The sequence below is a fragment of the Asterias amurensis genome, chromosome 4 (genome assembly GCF_032118995.1).
Source record: "Asterias amurensis chromosome 4, ASM3211899v1".
Taxonomy (NCBI): Eukaryota; Metazoa; Echinodermata; class Asteroidea; order Forcipulatida; family Asteriidae; genus Asterias; species Asterias amurensis.
In genome coordinates this window covers 25,818,639-25,839,641 of record NC_092651.1, presented here as the reverse complement: position 1 = coordinate 25,839,641, position 21,003 = coordinate 25,818,639, and the positions used below count along the sequence as shown (strand labels likewise).

General features: G+C 35.9%; 1 protein-coding gene across 1 annotated transcript; it reads right to left on the bottom strand.

The window, feature by feature from the left end:
- Nucleotides 1-857: 857 nt before the first annotated feature.
- Nucleotides 858-20,243, bottom strand: LOC139936100 (LON peptidase N-terminal domain and RING finger protein 3-like). The gene is made up of 12 exons (XM_071930822.1): nucleotides 20,054-20,243; nucleotides 17,673-18,299; nucleotides 12,042-12,160; nucleotides 11,406-11,528; nucleotides 10,823-11,020; nucleotides 10,102-10,432; nucleotides 9,523-9,719; nucleotides 8,997-9,118; nucleotides 8,390-8,569; nucleotides 7,658-7,827; nucleotides 6,453-6,595; nucleotides 858-6,049 (listed from the first exon to the last, which is right to left on the bottom strand). The coding sequence occupies exons 2-12, from the start codon at nucleotides 18,286-18,288 to the stop codon at nucleotides 5,894-5,896; spliced, it is 2,355 nt and encodes a 784-aa protein (XP_071786923.1). The 5' UTR covers nucleotides 18,289-18,299; nucleotides 20,054-20,243; the 3' UTR covers nucleotides 858-5,893.
- Nucleotides 20,244-21,003: the final 760 nt, after the last annotated feature.

Sequence of the window (21,003 nt, the reverse complement as noted above, 5' to 3'; positions counted from 1 at the left end):
GGAGCTGTTGATAGTATAAAACATTGTGAGAAACGGCTCCCTCTGTTAAGTAACATAGTTTTTGAGAAAGAAGTAAATTTCCACGAATTTGATTTCAGGATCTCAGATTTAGAATTTGACGTTTCGAAATCAAGCATCTGAAAGCACACAACTTCATGTGACAAGAGTGTTTTTTCTTTCATTATTATCTCGCATTTTCGACGACCGATTGAGCTCAAATTTTCACAGGTTTGTTATTTTATGCATATGTTGAGATACACCAAGTGAGAAGACTGGTTTTAGACAAATACCAATAGTGTCCAGTGTCTTTAATCCATGTACTATCAATTTAATTTAATTTTAATTTTAACTCTTCGGCAAAAAATTCCAAAACAATAAAACAACCACAGGCCGTCCAGGGAAGGGCAAAAGTTTTAAAAAAACTGTCATAAAAAAAAGATGTGCCCTCCCAGACCTAGTTCATAAAAAGATACACATTAATATACTATACATTAAAGACTCTAAAATTGCAGTGGAAATTTAAACAAAAGATGGCAAGTTGAAAGCAATGAGACTTTCATAAACTGTCATGGAGAGAAAACCAAAACAAAACATAGGAAGTCTCAGTTTTATATGTAGGAGGGACGCACAAGAAAAGTGTTAGAGGGAAAACCCACGCAGTCAAGTGGGGACTGCAAACCTAATCAACATAGGGCCCCAGTGATTCAAGCCCTGGTCCTAGACGTGAAAGGTACCACTTAAACTATGTTTTCTTCTTAAATTTAACATGCACAAACAAATCAAGGTTTATATTACAAGATAAACACAACATAAAAGATGGACCGAAAAATGATTCTTTATCATGGAAGCCATTGTTTTATTGAGAATACAAATTCACAAAGACACTTCAATTTACCACCAGTTGATTCTATTTGTTTTGTAAGTGAACAATAAGACTAATTACTGTCTACTATAAAGTTCTAAAACATGTTAGAAACCAAACAACACACAAAGAATATTTCATAGTGTAGTCCATTGATATGTAATGAATATCATTCTGTTATGACAAATGTACAACATTCTTCATGTAAAAAAACACAAAACTTCTCTACTAAAATGGGACTGGAATTGTATGACAAAGAACTGTTATTGAAACCTCTCTACTCTAAGAAAGCCAAAGGTGCAAGGCTGGGAACTCAAGCTGAAATGTGAAATGCACACTGGACGCCATTTTGGTAAGCCACTCTTTTAACTAAACAATAGATCAGTGCAGACTATTACAATAGCTTTCAATGAGTGCTTGCTGAAATGGCAACCATGTGCACTTAAATTTCCAATAGTAGACGGAGGTCTATCAACCATTTTGGCACCATGTTTGCCACTCGCTGTCTATGGTTCTCCTTTCATGCATGAGGTAACTACTGAAGGAATACAAAACTAGATCTATCATAATTGTTTCAACTTGATATGTGACAGGTAACTACTTTAAGACAAATCTAGATACAGCTGGATTGCTTTGTGGTCATATGTAGTCCATAATCTCAACTCTTCACTTGTTTAAAAAAAAAATGCTTCATGTGCTTCTCAAATGCAGCACTTCAAATCTTCATTTCTGAAGCTTCAACTTGTGAACTATAAAAGTGCTTTCTGCGTGAACAAACCCAAAACGAATTGGGTATGGCATTCATCTTTTTGTGCAAACAAGATTCCACATGAGTTTTGTTTTCATCTCTTGGATGCTCAATTTATTACTTGCCCTCCAAAATGTATAATGCTGAAATTTAGCTCAGCATAATTGTAACTTCTGGAGGGTTTGGTTGTTTGTAATGTACATTAAAATTAGTTGAATTAGATCAGTTGCGATGGAGTAACAAACTACACTCTAATAGTACAAAAGATCCTAGATACAAAAGGCAGTTGTGTAAATAGTGTCATATCCAATTCATTTGAATTCACAGAAATATAAATAATATAACCTGTATAATCTTATAGTGTGGTGTACATAATTGGCAACTGGTCTTTACAAATCTGACAACGTTCGTTTTCTTTGTGTAGATTGGATTCTTCCTTTTGAATGAGAACAGAATATGCTACTTTGAGAGAAGTTTGTTATAGTTAAGATCATCTTTAAAATTACTGAGACAAGGGGCGTGTTTGGGAATTCTTAATTGTGTAATTATTGCGCTTGTATCAGCCCTCTTCGGGCACCATTGAAAAAAAAAAAGCAGATGAAGATTTGTTTTGACACAGTCCTTAAATACAGGAGAAGAAAATCAATCTCCAAATGCGTTTTCCATGCTCATATAAGAAGCCAATTGTATAAATGCGACCATACCATATCAGGAACAAGGGTGTATTTGGTTTTCTTAATGAGCCTAGCTCATCAACCCTAAACACTTGGCCGAAACCGAAACAGCGTCTTCTTCTTCTTTTAACGAATGCCAAACCACCCCTCATTATAAAATGGTCTTTCCGAATGAGATGAACATAGAATCTGACAGGTTTCTTTCCCAGGCTGGTTTTGTATGGTTCTGAGATAATGGTTTTGAGACATCAATCTACAATATTACTTCCACTGTTTCTAAAAATCAATATTTTTTTTATTTTCTTCAAACAAACACTAGATGATGAATTTTCAAGTGAGTTACAATAATTGTATTAGACTAATAATATTTGTTTTAAATGAACAATAGTCACACATATAGAGGCTCAGATCAGATAATATAAACGCTTTACATTATTATAAAAAAAAAAAAAAAACAGGTGGGAATGAGAGAGTAAGTTTTTCACCAATCGATGAAAGGAATTTGAACAGATGTGCAACGAGAAAATAATTCCTGATTGTTGGTTTGCCACAAGGAGGAGTTGCTTGCACATGCCTGAACAATTAAATAATACAAAAACTCAATTCTCACAGAGCCAATGCATGGGACAATAGGCCTATCACTTTGTAAATTTCCACAAAATGTCTCAACAATCTCCAATAACATGATAAGGCCAAGATTCATTCTACAATAAGTTTGTTCCCTGTCCAATGAATAGCTTTATTCTTTACAAAGCACCCAGTTATAGAGCACAAAACTGAACTTCCTCTGATTTTAAATGTTGTATAATTCCAGATCCCATTACATAAAGAAATGTTCCCCTTGCATAAGAAATATACTCCTGATTTTCAAAATGGTGGGTTTGGTAACGCTGTACACATAAACATGATGTAACATCAACTACATACATCATCGGGAATTATCAGTGGGGAGTAGATACTCACTCCTCTGATTCGGTTTCACAATATTTAGCTTTCTGTAGAAATACAGTTTTATAACGGCTCAACTGATAGCTTTAGATTGCCCTGGTTGTATAACACGTGTGCCGCCGCCCCCCCCCCCCTGTATATGTTCCTTCATTCAGTCATTAAGCAACACACAACACGTGCCACGCACACAAGAATGCATGTCATAACAGCCCAATTAGCAAAGGTCTGTTTATCAGGTGCGGTAAACGTGATTTTAAAACGTGTTGATACACATTAAGAGCCCTTGAGAGAGACTTGTTTGCCATTATTAATACTTTGGGATGTTTTGAAGCAAGTCATGCTTTTTGATTTGCAGCATGACGTTTTTATCAATGATTGATTACTCAAACAAAATATATAATACCGTAGGTTTTTTTTTAACAATCTGAAAAGTGAAAAAAAAAAACAAAAAAAAACAGCTGAGGTAAATCCACATTTTAACCACCTGGAAATTCCTTTTAACACTTCCACAACTGTTATTTTCTTGTTCCTGTTATCTTTAAGATATTCAAACAAAGAAATAGATAACGGTTTAGGCATGTATCAGTGTTTAGTTTAAATATGCATTGACTGAGATCTCAACTCTGAGTTGCAGTTGTTGGTAAAAGACAAAAGAGCATTCTTCACACCACAATGCAGTGAGTGTTTATTTGGAAGAGTTTACAATCTCTTTGCTTTGTAATAGGCCTATTTTTTTCTTTTCATTTTGTTTAATGTTTGTAGATTATTTTTCATGCAACCTGAACAAAACTCTTTTGGTAAACATGCCAGGATGATTCAAGAAATATTTGTTTACTTAATGTTCCATTTCCAAGCGATTTAACTGACTATTTTAAAACATTTGACTGCACGATGGTTTGTAAGTGGTGGAAGAATTGTGCACTGAAGAAACAAACATGTGGAATATACTGCTTAGCTTAGATGCTTTCACCAAATGATACCACACTACAGGCTGACATAGTTAATCTATCATTCAAAGCCGAAATGAATATTGAATGTTCAGACAGTAGGTTAAAGAGCTGAATTTGGTTTATACTTTCATGGGTCTGTTTGATTAACTTAAAAATTAAGAAAAATACACACCATTGTAACAAATACAATATTATCTAAAATAAACCAATTTGAAATCAAGTAAAAATAGTTATATGTACAATTGTTATGGGAGTAAGGCAGTTAAGGTAGGTGACAGGATTGTTCCTTTGATTTAAAGAATTTAAAACACAGCATGCCATGACATACGGTTCTTTTCAGAGCCAACCCAACTCAACTTTTTAGCGAATGAATTTTGTAGAAACACAGCAAATACTTACGTAAAATTTGTTAACGTTTTGACTAGTATCATCCACATAAATGATACTAGTTGAAATGTAAAAATATTAGTTTAAAAGTATTGGCTGTGTGTCATAGAGAACTGATTTGCTTTGGTTAGTTCATATTTTACCAGCCTGAAGAACTTCTTTCATGACACCCCAACTCAATTAGAGATTATCATTACATGGTGTTCCAATAAACCTAGACAGATGATTTGCTGTAAGTTTTTTTCGTTAAAACAAATCAATATAAGATAACAAGCAATGGTTGCCATTTTGAAAATTGCTTGCTTTTCTACATTCTACATGAATTTTCAAAAATTCAAAGTGACGGGCCCAAAGCCATATTTATTTCTCTTGACGCACTGTGTGTTAAATTCCATCAAAAGCACATTTCCTCCAAATACTTCCCCTATCTGCGACACTCTATCTCCCCAAATCGGACGTCCGACCAATAAATACGTATTGACATACACTCTGAGAAATCAATTTAAATTGCTACCCAATGCATTTAGAGGGACAAGTTTTAAATTTGAAGAATATAAAATAGCAGCGTTAACTGCTGCAGAAAAAAGTTGTCTTACGCAACTTAGGGTTTCACCACCTGAACCCTCGTAACTATTCTAATTTCCTTGTAAAAGATTAACTTCTTCAGGGATTAAAATCTTTCTTATTGAAATTGAATCCAGTTTGTCTTCTTTTGATTAATATGTATTAACCCATAAAGGGCCTGACTGGCCACAGCACACAACCTCTTTTTCTGTCTGAGCTGTAAAGAAAGACAGTTAACTTATTGCTCATCTATGGGTTCATTTAACATGGAATAAATTTTTTAATGCAAACTGAATCTTCCTCAAGACATTTGTTTTGTTAATGCACCCGCAATGTTGTGTTCACTTCTTCTGTGAAAGCGTTGCTTTGTTTCTTTGAAATCTTTGCTGCTTTTTTAAGCAGCTCATCTTTGGTGTAAAGCTCAGTAAATTTCTAACACTCATCAGGAAATGGCCACACATGTTATAAGACTTCCAGAATTTCAGAGTATCATCAGTACAGTGCTGGTGTTCGTCTTTCTTGAGTATTACTTGTGGGGTACGCTGAGGGCGCTGTTGTCACTCTCTCTCGAGTATACCTTGTGGGACATTCCCTGAGGGCGCTTTTCGGTTCCCTTTTGCATGATAGCCCAAAGCATGTACGTAAAGGTGTTAATTTATAGGCTATATCAATCAAATCTCACAGGTACTCTTGTTCAATCATCCCCGTCAGGAGATAACATACTTAGTTCATCACTCAACAAATTTGGTGTATTTTCTAGTCAAAACTGGAAGTCGGATATGCGGACGAGGCACCTCTGCAGGGCGTTTAACCGCTCCTTCAGGCTGGGCATGGACATGATCCCTGTCTGGATACGTTTATTGACGGGAAGAATAGCTAGTAGCCACCACGTCCACGACGGTCCTTGAGGACAAGCCTGTCAGAAAAGATAACATGGTATCGTTAACACACCTTAGAATTACCTCAAAAGGTTACCTCAAGCTACTTTGACCCCAAATCATGGCACTAACAACGGACTTCAGTAGCAACAATTAGCATCTTTGGTCATTGAAGAGTCAAATCCTGAATTCACTGCAACACCATGGGCATAATAGGATTTGAAAATTGCATGGTTGGAAAAAGTGGATATAGAATCTAGTAAACGGTTGTGGTAGAACCATGATAGTTCTGACAAGAACCAGTGAGTACTAATCGCGACCAAACTTCATATAATGCTTTTTAAGAGGCAATTTTATGAATATTTTCCATAACATTTACAGCACATTTACTAGAAAATATTTGTTCACACATATCTTAGTCAACTATTACCAAGATCTTACCAAGGGTTCAGCCTCTCTAGTTGGGGTGGGACCAAAGTGGGCCATGATACGAGTCTGATGGAAAATTGGTAGGGATGTGAACCACCTCTGGGCTTGCTGGTAGACTTCTGATTCAAGGGCTGTTACTATGGCAACTTCATCACCTGAAAACAGATTTAGTAGTTTATTTATTAATTTAAGTGCTTGTTCATTTGTTCATTTTAAAAAACGCAAGATAATTTTTTGAAAACAAAAGAAAATATGGTAATATATAAAAGTATAGAAATTGCTCATTCATTTGTTCATTTTAAAAAACACAAGATTAATTTTTGAAAACAAAAGAAAATATGGTAATATCAAAAAGTGATTGCCTAAAAGCAATCTAATAACTAATCTAGATAAAAACATAAGATTACATGAGGACTCAGAGTAACAATCAGACTAAACATTTTGAAAACAAACGCATATGTGGAAATATTAAATTAATCATCAGCCTAAGCATTTCCAAAAAGCAAACTCAACGCTTATCTAAGATGACATCATTAAAAACATAACCCGAAAGAGGTGTTTTTTTTATGAAGACAGATAAAATTACACAAAGCTGATAAAGATTCTAAAATTAAAACTATTGAACGGTAGCTGAAACAAAAACAAAATCATGCATTTGTATGAAAAAGATACGTTGACAATTCAAATAATATGAAGATTGAAAAAATCTGAAGGAAAAACAAACATATGTATAAAAAGCAAAACAAATTCAACAGAACATTTCAGACACAACTATATAAAATATGCCCACAAAGGATTTTTTAAGTCAAGCAATGAAATGTCACGAGAAACAAATGAATACAAGAAATAAACATAACAATCTTTTAAAACAATTCCTTTTCACAATGATAAATGACAACAATCACAGAAATCTTTTCAGCAGATTGTTAAGTTCATCTAAGGAGCAAGCATCTTAAAAGTCAAAGACGTTCTTGATGCAATAGAAAGTTCCCATGGGCATATGTCCATTAGACCGCCTGAACATTCAGTAAGACCGTCAAAGTCATTGAGCAATAAGTGAATTAACGATTTCTCTGCTGACAGCCCTGCCCAAGCACTTTACACACAGTAGTGTCTGAAATTGCAGGGAAAAAAAAAACATTGCAAGGCAACAGTATAAATAAGTTGCTAACACAATAAAAGACTTTACCATTTACTGGGTGGAATTACGAACTTACCAGTTACTTCAACATCTTTAATGAACTCCACGAGGGCAGTGTTGTACCCATCCCTCATTCCCGTCGACAAGACTTTAAATCGACGGCCACCGATGGTCTTGATAACTGAGCGGCCATCCGGAAGATGTTGAACTTGTTGTATCTCCAGCATACAACCCATATCCTCATGACTGGAAATAAAGAAAATTTATCAAAAATTATTACAAGTTAAGACCGCTTTGTAGTTATTATTCCTCTCACTTTCCATAATATCTGCTTTAAAAGCACAACAAGCAGCTATGCACAACAAAGTTAGGCTCACCAGAGTAAGGTTACCAGCCAGAATACCATGTTTCAAGTACAGTTTGTGACTGGTATAACAGATGAGTAGTTAAGTTTTAATCGCTTATTCAGCGTAAACAGCTCAACGAGATTGCGCCAGGCCTAGCTCAACCAGATTGGGCTAAGCAAGGAAAATTGACAGTACATGCAAATGGACTGGCAATAAGGTCCTTTGAGCACGTCTGCCCCTCTGTCAATTTCAAGTATATTGCCCAGTTCAGGAACTATTTCATGCAAATTTTATGTACGCAAAGTCTCTACACATGACTAGTCTACAGTCTATAGCCTATAATAAGTTATCGTCACATGACTGCGTTTCAGCAAACCAGAATGTAGAACTGGTCAAGATGTGGAACTTGTAACGACACTGAAAAGATGTGTTACAAACTGCTAAAATAGTTCATCTCTTACCCATCTGGGTTGTTTGGATTCGGCAGACACATGCCGAACTGACGAGCCCCTGAGTCCATCGTCTGTCGCACCATGAGTCGGTAACGAGGTTCAAAGATGTGAAGAGGACAGGGTATCGTGGGGAAGGCCAACGTGCAGACAAAGATTGGGACTTCACACTGGCTTTGGTCGCTTACAAACCTGCAACAAAATAGTTATAGGGTTGTTTTAGCTTTCTGATTTGTTTACCCTATAATCATCTGATGTGGATTAAGGTTGAACAAAAATGAATGTTGAAAATGTATTCGCAACAAGAAACGTTTGAGTTTATTTAGGTAATTACTAATAAGAACTTATGAATACTGTATCTTTTCAGTGAGGAAATAGAATTAGCTGTTGCAAACTAATTACCAACCAAAATGACCCGAGGTGTGGTATAATTGACCTGATATTTTGACCATGGTTGAATCTTTCTTAAAGGATTATTAAGAATTGACTTATTCTGAACTTTTTTCAGTGAATGAAAAGCAACTTAATTCTGATTTTGGAAATTAGTTACTCTACATGTATTTCAGGGCAAAGAAAAAGTTATCTTGGATTTAAAGTTTTCTTTTTTTTAGACTCTTACTTTGCCATGGCTTCCATTTCTTCTTTGTGCTGCTGTTCTCGTTGTTGATATTCCTCCCCCAGGTATTCTTGTAGGAGGTGCAGTGCAAGTTCATTCACTGTGTTTTTGCGCGTAGCCAGATACTGTAATACAACAAGAAAACAAAACCTTATGATATTAATAATTCATCTCAGATTGATGCTTCTCCAAATAGTGTATTGCAGCCTGTATGGAATACAGCCTGCACTATCTCGTTTCAGCAGTACGAAGAGCCACAACAGTTCCTGGAAAACATGCCTTGTAAACTTCCCTTTCCAGATTCCAGACCATTGTACTATTGATGTACAAATGTATTCTACAAGAATAGACTCAATTTTAGGGCAACATCAAATCCAAGAACTTATGATGAGAACCTTTACTATCTTTCCTTTGTCAAGGCAGGAATTCATTGTGGCATTGATATTATCCAAGGAAAAGCAATTGGGTTTGGAAAACTGACGTAAAGTGGTTAAAAAGATTCAAAATCTTTTGACTGATCAAAACTTACATCAGATAAACTGTCTTTGCAGAGGGGACAGGCCTTGCTGTAGTCCAACGATCGATTCAGACAGAGTTTGCAGAATGTGTGCCCACATGGCGTTGTAAGAGGCTCAAGAAATAACCTGAAGCAGAGACTGCACTCGTAATCTTCTTTGTCAATTTTCTCCTCTGGAACCCTTCTGATTTTCTTTATCAAGTCTACACCTACAACAAAAGAAACCAAAACAATATGTCTCAGTAAACTTGACCTTTAGCCCTAAACCTAACTTGCTATGTGTCAAATTTTCTGTATTGAAATTCCGAAAAAATTAAAAAGATGAACAAATCACTGAAAGACTTTGTAAGTCTCACTCAGATGGCAAAGTTACAGAGCATGATTTTGCGTCCATCACTTGTTCAGGCAAAGTACATTGGATCCAAAAAATCACCCTAATGTTGTTACATGCAAGAGATTTGCACTGGGGTCCTAGATGTGGAAGTTAAGGCAATTATGCACAGATCACTGCCCTTAACAAATCTTTTTTTCTAAACAGATCTTTCATTTCATCTTGTCGAACATCTTATACTTTTATTACTGAATACTCACGAGCAAACTTGAACTCCACACTCCTCGTTGGACTCATCATAGATTCACTCATAGACCGGCATCTCTTCCTCTTCCTCATCACCAACAACTCTGACGTTGACAACTCCTTACTTCCACGCGCAGCCGCCTGGACTGACTCAAACGTTGGACGGGGTGGGGTTCCATCTTCAGATGGGGGTGGGCTTGGGGTGGAAGGTGTGGTTTTGAGGCACTTGTCTTGATTTGTCTCGTTGTTGGGTAGAGATGGGTTCTCTCCAGAGGGAGTCTTGACATCTTTATCGCCACCTTCCTCTGTTGTTTTGCCGTCCCCGGATCCTGAATTGTCTGTTTCCTGTTCCAATTAACACCAAAAACCACTCACAATCAGTTCTTTTTGTTCGAACAAAATGTATTCAACAAAGTAGTAAAGGTCATGTCCTAAATTAATATTTTTAGATGATTCCCATGCTGTCATGAAATCTTTTATTGTTTTCCAGACTTTCTTCCTTATAAATTTAAAAATAAATCAACAAATAATCAATTTCTTAGAGCATGGTGATTATTACAAAGAATTGAGCGTCTTGTAAACAAAAATCAACTCATACTCCAAGCGTTCCCTAACACACCCGTTAAGGAATAGACTTCCCCTAGGCACATGTAAACTTAATTGGTTAGAAAAAGCGACCATCCCAATTCCAAACGAAGGGGGGTGAACATTGAACTAAGACAAGAATTTTTGTACCTCTTTCTCTTCAACCAACAAGAGACGATTGATTGCTTTGAATCCAAGAGCGACTTCATCGGCCAAATTGGCAATGCTTATGGAGGACAACCCAGGGGTAACTGGAGCACCGGAGCGTAGCTGACGGGCAAAATTTCGCTGAAGTTCCAGACACTTTATTGAATCTGGTTGTACGGGCGACAAGAAGTTGTGAAGGACCTTTTGGAAGAACAGGAAACAAAGACAAAAACTACAGATTAGTTTACTTTTGTAGACTTCCACACATTTGCTTGTTTGTTTGACGCAACCTACATTTTGAGATCACTGTCACTGACTGTTCCACTTTTTGCATTTCCTCGAGTCTTTACCTTAATTGATCTTGAGATTAATGGAGCTTTTCTTAAATGAGTTTCCCACAGCCTTTAGTTTTATTTTACTTTATTCAAGTGGTCTATTTTTACAGGTAACACATTCTCTCTTGCTTAAAGCTAAAAAGGAAAACAGCGTGGTTCAAAAATTGCATAAGAAGAGTGCATCACACTCAAGTAAGATTGAGGGCGCACTTGCCTTCACTGTACAGCAATAACATTATTGTATCAATTACCTTGGCTAAACACTTCTTGGCAGAGATAGAGAAAGGGTCAAGGGTCAAGCTCTGTAGAAATGCCACCATGGCTGCTTCTTGTCTGTGCAGTTCCTTCAGGGCCACGCCTTTACGATAATAACCCTGATAGAAGAGCATGACAAAAAATACCATAATGAAAAAATTACATCAAATTATTTATAACTGCTACTATGGATCTTGTACACAGTTAATGAGATCATAGACACAGAGGAAGTTAACATTACAGTTTTATTATAAATGTAATGACTAAGTAAAACCTACAAGTACCCACTCTTGGTAACAGATGAAAAGGGAAATGCTACCCAAAAAAATATAAACTAATAAATAAATAAACAAACAAACAAAAACACACGAAACAATAATAACATTAAGATTCAGTGACTCTATTTTTCTTTAAAAATGAAAAATGTTAACCACTCCACTCAGTTCTTGCATGTTTTTTTTAGTAATTGAGAAGAGTACAAAGTATTTTTGAATTTTTTATTTTGTTATTTTGTCTCATGCAACTTGCATATTTTAAAAGATTTTCGCAACCCTTCCCCAGGGTCTGTCCCTTTTGGAACATAACAACAAATCAACTTAATTTTTTTTTTATTACAATTTACGCTCTTATACCTTGGGCCAGTCGGGTCTTATTTCACACACAGCTTCTGCATCGAATAGCGCCTCATCGTAGCGCTCTAGTCCAGTGTATACATGGGACCTGTTGCTTAGTGCTAGATGGTCATGAGGTACTAAAACAAAAAACAAAACAGCAAAGAATAAATATTTCAAATTGTCAAATTTCTTAGATTAGAATAAGTTATTATGACAGAAGTTGTTCAAATACATAATAATGGAATACGTTATCCATTAAAGGCACTGGACACTCTTGGTTAATAATTACTCAAAATAATTGTTAGCATAAAAACTTACTAACTTGGTAACAAGCAATGGAGAGAGCTGTTGATAAAACATTGTGATAAATGGCTCTCTCTCTGAAGTAACATTCTTCCACTAAAATATTTTAATTTGATTTTGAGACCTCATACATGTATTTTGAGGTCCCAAAATCAAGAATCTGAAAGCACTCCACTTTGTGTGACAAGGGCATTTTTTCTTCTGGTATTATTACGCAACTGCGACGACCAATTGAGTTCAAATTTTCACAGGTTTGCTATTTGCTATTTTGTACATCTGTTGAGATAACCCAAGTGAGAAGACTGGTCTTTGACAGTTACCACAGGTGTCCAGCGTCTTTAGGTTAAGCTTACATGACATTTAAGGGACAAACAGTTTCCGGATTGGTGCAGGGTGATTTGCGCTGTAAAAAGCATGTTTTTGAAATAAGGTTGAAAAAATAGTTAAAAGAAGATTTTAATGATTTTAATGATTCACTTACAACCTCGGAATTGCATGTTTTTCTGTTATTTTGGCTGCACGTGTTAGTCCACAAAGTAAAGGAAAACCAAGGATGTGCAAATTAAGATATTGAACCATCTTCCCAATTATATTTCATAACAATCAAATGTGTCTTTGTTTCTATACTTTATGTAGGCCTTTGTCCATGCGTCCCCTTTGTATTTTATTTGTTTAAATGTTTGTCCTTTCAAAACAATTTTTTTTTAAATATAAAATAAACTGTGTTTTAGTATTTCTAGGCTATATTTTTGTTTTTTATTTTTTTTTCCCCGGATATGATTGTGTCTTTATTTATTTATTTATTTATTTCTACTAGAATTTGTAAAAAAATGGTTGCCAAGCTAATAATAAATTATCGTATTGTTGACCGTCGGATTCTAATTAAACATCTGTTGATGATTTAATTTTTATAGTTACCATGTACATTGTATTGATAGGTTATTCAACTAAGTACTCATTGAATTTCTGGAAAAAAACTTCAATAAAAACACTAAAAAAAATGAATCTCTTTGTTCCCTTATTTGTTTATTTCTCTTCTTTTTACGATGGCGCGCTTCTTAACCAAGATCATAAATATATTTAATTTAATATTAAAAAAAAATAGTAATTAGTACTTTACGTTTTACAGCGCACAAAGCGGCGTCACCAGTGTGCTGATGACGCCTATTGCGGCTTTAGTGTAATGGTGTATGAGCATGGAGCATCGAAGGGCAAGGCCACTGCTAGCTGGACCAGAGAAAGAGACGATGAATTTAAAATACTTCAAAACCAGACTTGACGCCATAAACCTCGAAAATCTAACACAAAAAGCCCATTTCAAAATCTAGGTAGCCTGCATGAGCATGCATGACAAACTGTGTGTAAAAAAGCCTTCCAAGGCGTTTCCATGCAGTATAATTTCTGAAGATTCTGGACAGTGTACAGTGTACTGTACACAACTGGGCCAGGTCACTAAGATTCCTGATCAAATATAAACAGGCAACTTACAGTACTGATCAAATAAACAGGTCATATTTAAATTTTATTGGTATATAATAATGCAAAAAATTACCAGCAGCAGGTAGCTGAAAGGGTCACTTTACAATGGTAAAAATATAAAACATGTACCTGTAAAAATATAAACAATCACATATTTAAAAAAAAAAATATAGGGCTTCACTGAATAAACGTGTGTCCCAACAGAATTTTTACCATATTTTGGCCTTCTGTTGGTGTTCATTAAACTTTATGTTCTAATTTAACCTAGTTTCGGCTAATATTGTTGACCGGATTTGTAGCAAAAAAAAAGTCACTGACAGACAAGAGTAGTATTCAGATTATAGAATTAACAAACCTACACGTATTGGGCTTTTAAATTATGTTGTTTGAGTCTGGGTAGCACTATTTTTAGCATACAAACACAGTGTCCTTAATTTCGGTGTGTGTTTTCATAGATTTTAGATTTCAGCCTACACTTTTCACGAATATGATTTCTATTCGGAGGGAAATATTTTACCGGAAAATCTATTTTACTATGATGGACTCTATTAAAATCAGTTGCAAATTTCAGACTAAAATTGTCATTTACAAATCCTGACTGTACAAAACTTTTATTTAGATACAACCTGAATGTCAATCTCTGTTAATATATTCACCCTAACTCCCTTGAGTGAATTCAGCTAAATCCCAATTGGCGGCTACAAATGCGGCTTTGACTGTTGCGAAGGGTGTTGCTAAGCACATCCTATTCAATATGATGATGCAGCAAACCCAGCCGTAGCAACAATTGTAGTCGCCAATTTGGACACAACCTTGGGATCCTTCCTCACTGTGAAATCTAAAAATAAGCAATCTATCTGTATGTATCTGAAATGTTGAACTCTGATTATTATTTTTATCCTGGGAAACCTTAATCTCCTATTGTTAGTTTGTTATGTACATATATATGTAAGTGCAGTCCTTAGTATTTCAACAGATTCAAAAAAATCAGTTTGGATTTTGAGTGTTAGGTCAATTTATTTTACTATATTTGGTTTATTGCTTGGCAGTTTGGCACCCTTAAAATTATAAATAAACAAATAAGTGTAATAAATTAAACTAAGTATAACTACTTTGCAAAAACAATTCAATACTGTTATAATTTAAACAATGCATCTTTTGAAGTGGAAATAGAAGAAAGAAAAATAAGGATGACTTCAAAATTACACATTGCAAATTCTTTCCACTCATGATCTGATCCTAATAATGAAAAACTAGTTCTTACAGTGCAAATCACAATGAACCATCTTAATGCATTCCACTGGAAATGGAAACCTCAATGGTTACAAAACCTGTATCATCAGCCTGTTACATAGGGACATACTGTACGCTGTGTAACTTGCACTGTGTACTGCAAATTGCATGATGACCACAGCGCTAAACAACCTTCCTTATGCAACCAGCGCAACTTTCTGGTTAAATAATGTGCACATGTTACAAAACCATTTACACTGAACTCACAACATGGTTATCAGTTGGGATGCCATAACACAAAAGCATTATTGCTGAGAATTTCATGTTATGTAACATTTGTTTTGTAAGGGAACCTAGAAGCACTGGACTGGAAATCTAGAGTTGTATCCAGTAGGCTATATGTACATGTACACCTAAATTCATTGTAGCATGATCCTATTCAGGTTTCAAAACACAGTAACACAATTTAGTCTATTCCATTAGTATACATACGTACAGACTTTTATTAATGTGGCCACATTAACCAGACCGGGAAAAAAACAGAATAAAGTAAACATAATATCAGCCATAATAACAAAATATGCATCATGAATTACATGCCATCAATTTTCAACTGCCGGGCATAATTCACTAACTTCCGCGGAAAATAGAACAAAGTTCTCTGGTTCATTTGAATGTTCACTGCAGGCATTTACAGTATAAAGTCTGCCAGCGTTATCCCTTAACTGGCCCAATCTGAGGACAAGTCAAACTCTACTTTCACACGGCAAACGATCACGCGGCCGCTGTCTAGTAAACTAAGGCATATCATGTGATGCGCTCTAAACCAATGAAAAGGCAGAATATTTTGTAAGGGGTATTATAAAATATATAAAATAGATCGAGGAAGGGTTTGGTATGACAAGCTTAACTGATCCTGGTAGCTTGTCACTGAAAAAAAAGTTAACAGCAAATTCTTTATGTATCTTGGATTTATGCCAAAAGGGCCAAGGGTACCAATCCCCCCCCCCCCCCCCACAATGTACTCTACAGGAAAAGGTATGGATCCAAACACCCAATGAAAAACACCAGGGGGGCTACCACAATTTCCCATAGAGTGTATCTAAGAATATTCAAGGTTGAATGTGACACATAGACTAATAATTAGGTCAAAGTACTCAGGGACCATGAGCAATGTTCATTGGAGGCCAATATTCACTGGAAGGTGTGGGCCTAGTCCCCCTGATGTTATCTAAACCAGAATTAATTTTAATTAGGTCAAAGTACTCGCAGTCCATTTGCAGTGTACAGTTGAATTGAACCTTAGCTCTATTCTTTGGAAAATATTGAAGAAAGAACACTATAACATGTGAGTGTGATGGCCTAAAAATGTATTGATTTTCCCCTGGCTGCCACACTCGGTTTCCAACAATGAAGCACCTTACAAAACAATGATCAGTAAAACCTTAGAGGAAACCATCCTGCTCATTTTTAGGTTGTATCATTCGATTCAAAGCCCAAATAAGGCAACTGGTTGTTGAGTAACATTTCTTCTGCAGGTAAACATCAATGCTCCAGCCAGAGTCACGATAATGGTTTCCTTATTTTCTATGACTTCCTTTTTTGTATTTTGTATACCCTTGTAAGGCCCCTATGTCTATTCTTGTTGCGTCTTTGTATTTTATTGCTGTTTGAATATTTAATATTTTTACATTTTTGTAACTCAATTTAGTGTTGTGCTATTTAGGACCAGCTGGAGAGGAGAGCCTTTTGACAGGAACTGTGTTTCTTTTAGGCAATTATTCGACCTCCAGCTGTTTAATTCTGTTTCCTTCCTGTATTTGTATTTGTTTTTTTGCACTTTTTATCTATATCTGTCAAAGAAATTAAATTAATATGATAGTGAACTTTGTTTTAAGTTCTTTATTTGTTTCTTTATTTATATCATTATTGTTAATTGTGTTTTATGTTTTTTCATTTGTTGATTTCTCTGTTAATTTTTTGATATCGTTTGATTACATTCTCATTTTTACTTAAAAACAGTGTTTGGCAAAATTTGAGCGGGAAACTTTACACTGACACTTTGTATTTTTACTTTGGATCTGCTGAAAAACTGGGGATAACTTTCCGTATGGCGCCACCACTTTTTCACTCATTTTTACAAAAAGGGATATATCAATCAGGTAAATTAGATACTATATTATTTTATTTCGAATGAAAAAGTGGTGGCGCCATACGGAAACTTTTCCAAAACTGGACTGGATAAGTATAAAGTTTTGTGATGAGTACAGGAAAATTAACTATATTTGAATCTACGAACTTTGAACTAACGTGCCAACTGAGCTATCAGTATCTAGCTCGAGTGGTAGGCATACATGAAGAAAGCTCAGTTGGTGAAACGCTGGCACATTATTCAGGAGCTCTCAGATTCAAATCCTATTTTAGTCCCTATTTCTTTGTTCAACCCAAAATAATATAAAATTTATCCAGTCAATTTCCCTTGTGGTTTAATACTAAATACTGAGATCTCCAATGAGCAAACCACATCAATAGAGAATTTTTACTCCTTTTTTTATGCATTTTAAGCATGACATTAAGAGCACCTGAAAGCTTAATAAAAAAATATAAAAAAATATATATACAAAATAAACTCACCTAATTTGATTGCCTCTGTGTATTTCATTATTGCATCTTCCGGTTTTCCTTGTGCATAAAGTTTGTTCCCTTCTATCCGCCTCCGTCTTGCTGTCGTCTCCTCGGGAAAGTATTTTTCAAGGAGTCCTCCAAGCACAATATTAACTCTTGGCACCTTGTTGGAGTTGACTAATTGCGAGTGGTTCACTTTACACTTAGCACAAGTTCTTGGCTCTAGAGAGATATGAAGGCAGTCTTTACATAGACTATGGCCACATGGAAGAGTTGTAGGATCATAAAGTAAACACTCACATATCGGACAGGAAAACAGATCCGAAGGCTGTTCTTTTAACTTGCTTTGGCATCTCTGAATTGAAGACGTTAGTCCGCCCTTTTTCGATACAGACGCAACAAGGGCATTTACAAGTTCATTGAGCCGTTCTGGCGTGACTTCCCCTAATCGGAAGGCATGAGCATAGTCTCCAAGGGCCTCATTCATGGAGCCCCTCCTCGCCAGCGAGTCTCCTCTGCCTATAAGCCAATCCATATTTGGTCCGTGTGTTTGTAAAAGATGGTCAAAAATGTCCGTAGCAAGTTCAAAATTATTGCACCCAAAGGCTTGCTTAGCAAGATCCATAGTTGATAATTCTGTGGGCAGAAAAACAAAATTTAATGCAATTTCTTTTTGCAGATAACTCGTTTGAGCTGCAACCTTTATTTCTTGGTACATTTATAAGAGCGTTAAATGATCCCCCCCCCCTACCTCAAAGTAAATACCAATCGGCATATTTACTTCAAACCCTTTCTAAAAGTACATGCCCTCGAAACACCCTAAATGCCACATTATTATTGAACAAAGATTGCAATGAATTGACATAACATCATTAAGAAGTGTATGCTTGAAATTGAAGAGCTCTCATACAGTCAGTTATAAAAGGATTGCATTTTTATACAAGTACAACAAAAAACAGGTTTACAAATTTGTTCCAAAACACATAAAAAATAAATCCAAATTGTGCTTAGAGTCTAGACTTTAGAGTAGTCTGGAATGGCAACATTCATATTGTAGAAAACATTTTATTTTTAAGATTTGCACGGGGTATACGTCATATTGAATCTGCCCTTTGCGCCAAGATGCATTGTTTGTTTCGAATTTTGCAAACTATATGATCGCACTTCACACAAAGCTAGTTGCAATAACGTAACCCTCCTCCCGTCCTCCCATCAGGAGGAGGGTTACGTTATCGCAACTAACACAAAGCATGAGAACATGTGTGAAGTTAAAATAATGTAAATGCCCATTCGAAATAACAATCATCAATGCACCACCACCACAGCAACGCACGTCTTTGACTTAACATGATGCATACAATAACAAAAGGTCTATCGATTTTTGTAAAGATTTGGCTGGAATTTGATACAATGCTTTGTTTTAATACTTTGAGTTGACACTGACAGGCTTTGTGAGTCAAGAGACACAACAAAATATAAAGATGACAAATTACACAATGAATAATAAAATGATAGGATAACTCTCCGTATGGCGCCACCACTTTATCACTCATTTTTACAAAAAGGGATATCTCATTGAGGTAAATTAGATACTATATTATTTCATATCGAATGAAAAAGTGGTTTTCCAAATGATAACTTAAATAATATAACATTTCAGTGGAAGACTAAAATAAAAGAGGGGTAAAAAATAAATTTGAGTCAAATTTTTCTTTCACTATATAACAATATTATAGCTAATTCTTAGGATACATTTCCATATGGCGCCACCACCTTTTCACTCATTTTTACAAAAGGGGAATATCTCATTGAGGTAAATTGGATACTAATACTAGTATTATTTCATATCGAATGAAAAAGTGGTGGCGCCATACGGAAACTTTTCCAATTCTTCTAAAAATAGCGCATTTCATATTGAATTCATTCATTACATATTCTGTAGAACCTTTGAGCGCTGTACTCCTTTTTTCAAAATTCATTGATAATTACAACATTTCGAAAAATTCACCGATGAAAAATTACAAAATAAAATAATAAAAAGGGGTACAGCGCCCTAGCTACTGGTTCTCATTATCCTTCTTCCTCTGCAACCAAGTCTTGAAAACCCCCATCCTTCAGGGCAGCGAATGTTTATATTAATACACAGGACCACATTTAGCGAAAATAACCGCCATCCTACCAAGCAGACAACCACCACACTCCAGAGTCTGCTTAGTGATATTAACCATGGTGTTTAGTCATATTGGTGGCCGGCGGTCCGACCATGGAGGTAGAACCTCCATGGTCCGACTCACTTTTTGACAGTGTTTTATTTTTATCAACTTCTTCTATCAATTCAACACAACAACAAAGTCGACAAAGACAAACTTGCATTTGTTTGCAATACTTACAGATTTGCATGGCTGCCGTAAAAACGTTGCAAATTACGGTCCGCTATTGCGTTAACATGATCCAGAACTGTTTACTTCTCGGGAGAGGCAGCATTCCTGTTCCCTGCTCTATGATTAAACTGCAACTTTACTAAATAATAATTTGTAATGTTGACGACACCCAACGCACGGCCGTGTAGTGTGTACGTCGTGTGTGTGCGCAGTGTGAGTTTACGTTACAAATGCCAGTTTCCAGTTATTACCTAAGATTTCAACTTTGACCTTATGTAAGACTGTTCAGCACTTAGTAGTCGATACTACAAGAAGAATAATAGTATTTGAATCTTTGAGAATCGCACAGGAGGTCTCTCCCTTTTTCAGGGGATACTTTAGTATCGATTTTACGACGACTGTGCAAGTATCGAACATACACTGATATCGATATTAAGGTCCAGGAATTATTGCATCCGTTCTCTGCCGATACCTCTTTTATACACAAATCAAGCGTCAATACTTCCTACAGGAGTGCACGACTCGACGACTGGCCTCACCACACAGACACACTCTAAAAATAACTACCCTTTTGTTTCTGCTTTATGTAAAATATTTTATATACATAACCAGTGTGCAAGGCCGGCCGGGATGGGCCATGGCTGGTCAGTTGTCCAGCCAGCAGGGTTGCATGGTGGTGCAACCGATTAGTTTTGTGTAACACATTATTATTTTGTGGGTCCAATTTACCACAGAGGTCATTTACTCATTCATAAAGAATGAATACTGAGTCGGTTCCATAAGACCTCAAACTGGCCTTCTTGAGCTCATGATATAATGAAGTTTTCAGATAGTGGGAGCTTATTAGGGGTGGGAGCATGTTAGTGAACTGGCTATTCAAATCATGCGCAAATAAAGATGAATGAAGAAAAATAAATGTGTTGAGGTATATAACCCCTGTGTTTCAGGTTTACACATGT